General features: G+C 37.8%; 1 protein-coding gene across 1 annotated transcript; it reads left to right on the forward strand.

The window, feature by feature from the left end:
• The first annotated feature begins 2,559 nt into the window (after positions 1–2,559).
• Positions 2,560–4,376, forward strand: cort (cortistatin). The gene is made up of 2 exons (XM_010891789.3): positions 2,560–2,839; positions 3,944–4,376. Exons 1-2 carry the CDS (start codon positions 2,738–2,740, stop codon positions 4,172–4,174), a joined length of 333 nt encoding a protein of 110 aa, XP_010890091.2. The 5' UTR covers positions 2,560–2,737; the 3' UTR covers positions 4,175–4,376.
• Positions 4,377–4,888: the final 512 nt, after the last annotated feature.

Consider the following 4,888-nt stretch of genomic DNA (forward strand, 5'->3'; position numbering starts at 1 on the left):
GTTGCCGTGAACCCACATGTAGTCAAAAGAGCTTTCAATGCTCTTGAAACAAGCCATTCTTAGGCTGCAAAAAAATCCATCAGAGAGATAGCAAGAACATCAAAAGTTGAAAAGGAAAGTTTTGGGTGAGGAACAGAAGCGTTCAATTTGCAGTGGTCTTTTAATTTTAACCCTTCTGTTCCTCTCTCAAAACCTTCCTTTTCAACTTTTTTGGAATGGAAAGAAAAAGGCGCAGTGGTCTCTTAATTTTTTCCGGAGCTGTATATACAGTTGTGCTCATAAGTTGTCATACCCTGGCAGAAATTGTGACATTTTGGAATTGATTTTGAAAATATGACTGATCATGATTTTTTTATTTTATTATTATTTAAGGTTAATTATCATATGAAGCCATGTATTATCACATAGTTGTTTGGCTCCATTTTAAATCCTAATGATAACAGAAATCACCCAAATGGCCCTGATCAAAAGTTTACATACCCTTGAATGTTTGGCCTTGTTACAAACACACAAGGTGACACACACAGGTGAAAATGGGAATTAAAGGTCAATTTCCCACACCTGTGGCTTTTTAAATTGCAATTAGTGTCTATATATAAATAGTCAATGAGTTTGTTAGTTCTCATGTGATTGCACTGAGCAGGCGAGATACTGAGCCATCGGGAGCAGAAAAGAACTGTCAAATGACCTGCATAAGGTAATGGAACTTTATAAAGATGGGAAAGGATATAAAAAGATATCCAAATCCTTGCAAATGCCAGTCAGTACTGTTCAGACAATTTGCATTCTTCTGCACAAAAGCTGCGCATGGGACGCTCTTGGACTTTCCAGCACGACAATGACCCTAAGCACAAGGCCAAGTTGACCCTCCAGAGGTTACAGCAGAAAAAGGTGAAGGTTCTGGAGTAGCCATCACAGTCTGCTGACCTTAATATCATCAACCCACTCTGGGGAGACCCTTTGTTACTATGTATTGTTTTATTATTGTGCCATTCTGTTATAACCTACAGTTGAATGTGAATCCATTCATTCATTCATCTTCTCACGCTTATCCGGGGCCGGGTCGTGAATGTGAATGTGAATCCAATAAGAAATAAAAGATGTGTTTTGCCTGCTCACTCATGTTTTCTTTACAAATGGTGCATATATTACCAATGTTTCAAGGGTATGCAAACTTTTAACCACAACTCTACATACAGCTCCAGACAAAATTGAGACCACTGCACCTTTTTCTTTCATTTCCAGATCCTTATGCTTGCCCATTTTTCCTACCTCTAACACATCAACTTTGAGGACAGAATGTTCACTTGCTGCCTAATATATCCCACCCACTGACAGGTGCCATGATAATGAGATTATCAGTGTTATTCATTTCACCTGTCAGTGGTCTTAATGTTATGGCTGATCGGTGTGTGTGTGTATATATTATACTGTGCATGGACTGAATTTGTTCAAAGGTTGTTTTGATAAACGTGTACATTTAAAGTGACACTCATTGTGTGGGTTTGGAAAATAGTGACATCATCATATATTTCCTTTGAACACTTTTCTGACTGTCTGCTTTGCCATGTATGAATGTGTTATTAGCTGCAAAGCCATTATTATATCAAAACAGTTATTATATAAAGACTAACAAAAAGGGGTCCTAAAATTGACAAAATAAAATAGCTTTAAACCTGTGTAGCTCAGTTGGTAAAGGCAGGGTAACAACACCAGTGTTCTAGAATTGATTCCCATCGCCAGGACACAAGAAGTTGAAAATGTATGCAATCACCACTGTAATTCGCTCTCGACATCAGTGTCAGGGAAATAATGTAAAAACTAGTTTTACTTAGAAGATCCCAAGGCTTAGACTCATGGGTTGCTTGGCTGAATATAGTGCCATTGACAGTAGATGCATGCATTGTCTGACAACACTTAATTCTCATGTGGTGAAAACAGTCGGACTGACAAAGGCTTTGTAGTCAGTGTACTGCTGTAAGGCATGCCAGGCGTCAGACAGTTCGATTGTAATCTTGAGGTGTCGGAGTTCAAATCAGAGTCAGAGGATTTGTATGCAGAGAAATATACAGGACTCATTTTGGATAGAATGGGTGGTAATACCAAGGTACAGTCTAGAGGACTTCTTTTATGTGAGCTTGGTTTCATTGATAGACCTTTGAAAAATGGTTTTCATGGGCAGGAATACCATTTTTCAAGCTGATTATCTATTGTCTGAAATCGTGACTTACTGTACTGTGTTGCACATAGCTGGTAAAACCCTTGAAATGACACCTGCAAGAGTATTTTTTTTGTCTTTTTTTGCAGATGGCCTAACGTACATAAAATGACTTTCAATGTATTATTTTGGTATTGATGTCTGAACAATTCTTAGACACATGACGTGGTAACATGTAGGTGTTAGTCAGTGGGTTAACTGTTTAATTACTCCATTTGTTTATTCTCTGACCCCCGCCCCAGCGTCATCCACCCTCCACTTTTTGCGTCAGTGACGGTCAGGGAGAGAGGGCTATAAAGGAGCGGGAGACTTTGGGTGCCAAGTTTAAGAGTCAACGTTGCTTTAGTATTCAGTGACAGCAATCTTTTCAAGGCTACCGGTGCACCTTAATTCTCGACCACTCTCTGGTCTCCCACTGATCTCGCAAGCACTTTGAGCTCTCCCTCCAGCTCCCTTTTTGTTTCTCTGTTCATCTCCTAATCTTCTGTCTGCCTGTCATCCGCTGCCATCTCTCTCAGCATGCAGCTTCTGGTGATTTTAGCATCTCTCATGGGGGTTCTATACTATGTTAGAGCAGCCGCCGTGCTTCCTGCCGAAGAGAGGAGCCCACTACTAAATAGGGTGAGTAGAGAATGTTTTTGGATTTTGTATTATAAACAATTCAAACGGTTTTCATCTTACATTTATTCTCAATTGTTATTTTTATTATTGTTCTTAAAAGAAATGGGTGAAATAATTTCATGAAAAAAATATGTTTGATAGAAAACGTTAGTGTTATGAATAATCTAACAAACGGATTTGCAGTGATCAATTTTAAATGATTGTTAATTCATGCATTAGTACTACAATAATGTATATGTTTTTGTTTTTCCTGTTAGTAGGTTTGACATTTTAAAGTTTTTGATTATATTAAAATAAATATTTTAAAGTAGCTTTCTCTGGTAATATTGATTAAATATTCACATATGAATAAAAAGGGATATTTTGTTTTTAAAGGTTTGTCAGACATCACTTACTACTTTTAGTGTTGAAGCTTTCCAGACAATTTGAATCATTCTCTTTCTGAGATATATTATTCATGCACAAGCCACATACAGCACATAAAGGCTTCAAAATGGCCCCACAATAAACTTCACAATATATTTTTTTAGGTCTGTTAAGGCATGTAAATGCAAAAGCACTGCTACTTCCAGTATTTCCATTGTTATCAAACATATTGTTTAAACACAGTTTACTTGCTGCTTTGACCTTGTTTTGGATCTTTGGTTTAATCCGCACACTGGTAGTCTCACATATCAGCGTATACCTCAAATTCAACAGAGCTTGGTTCGCAATCTTGATGCCACTTGATGCCACTTTCCATATTTGTAGCCAAGCAGCCTGAGCAGATATGACAGTAAAGATGACACTGAACATAACACCTGAAGTAGCTAGTCCGTTTTCTTCAAACTAGTGATGTTTGCAGAAAATAACCTTCATCACATCTTTTTAAAGGGCCCTGAAAACCTTTTGGTCTATAGAATGTTATGTGGAGACAGTTAAGAAGGTTTTGGGGTCCGGAGACTTCCTTATGTGGCTTGTGCAGATAAGTAGAAAACCAAATATATAAATCTGGATGATGCTTCAACACAAAAATTGGAAAACGAGGGGTAACATGCTAAGAAATTTGATATCCTTTTATTTACATATATGCAGCCACTCACACATTTTCTGCTCTTCTTTTAGGAATTGAGTAAAGAGCGCAAAGAGCTGATTCTCAAGCTGGTGTCTGGCTTGTTAGATGGTGCGTCGGACAACAACATGTTACCCGGAGACATGTCCCCTGTGGATCTAGAAGACCCCCTTGAGTCTCGACTGGAGGAGAGAGCTGTATATAACAGGCTATCACAGCTGCCGCAGCGTGACCGCAAAGCCCCCTGTAAAAACTTCTTTTGGAAAACCTTCACCTCCTGCTAACAGTAGCAACCAGTCAGCCACGCTATGCTCCTGTTGACCACCAAACAACACAATCTGACCCAGACCCAACATTAACTGCGGTGGAACTGACCTGTACATATCCACCCAGTCAGAAGGGCACTCTCAATAGACTTTAAGACACTGACAGTGTGTATGTTTTGATTGTTGATCTATGTCTCTATTTATGTATGTATTTATTTATTTCAGGAGATATAAAAAAAATAAAGCATGATTATGGTATTTGGTTTTGGTGAAAAGTGTGTCGTTCTTACATTTGATACATCTATGGAAGAACTCTGTGGATTCATGAATTCAATTGATAGATATCATGTATATACATTTTTTAAATATTGCACCCAGTATATTACCGGAATTCTAGATCAAACCTTTATAAAATGTACAAAAACAATATGTTGTGATTGAGTCCATACTCAACGGCGTAGTATGGTTTGACGGGTTGTATGTACATCGGCAGTAATACGGCTTAATCTCTTGGTGAAATGGGCAAATTGATGTGTCAATTAATTTAAGTCGTCTGGACAGGTTGGCTTTTAATCTGTTAACATTGTCTGGTCTTGTTAAGTATATACTAATTAATTATTATTTTATTTCCTAAATAACAACACAACGTACAGTACTTTACACTCTGTGCTAAACTGAATGTATTTGTCTTTTGTCTGCAAAGCATATCCTAAATAATAGATAATATATCAA

Source organism: Esox lucius, chromosome 12 (genome assembly GCF_011004845.1).
Source record: "Esox lucius isolate fEsoLuc1 chromosome 12, fEsoLuc1.pri, whole genome shotgun sequence".
NCBI lineage: Eukaryota > Metazoa > Chordata > Actinopteri > Esociformes > Esocidae > Esox > Esox lucius.

What these genes read in the sequence shown, in the direction of transcription:
- cort (XM_010891789.3), top strand. Translation starts at nt 2,738, where the DNA reads ATGCAGCTTCTGGTGATTTTAGCATCTCTCATGGGGGTTCTATACTAT. An exon ending in GGAGCCCACTACTAAATAGG is followed by an intron (nt 2,840 to 3,943) that starts GTGAGTAGAGAA and finishes CTCTTCTTTTAG; the next exon opens with GAATTGAGTAAAGAGCGCAA.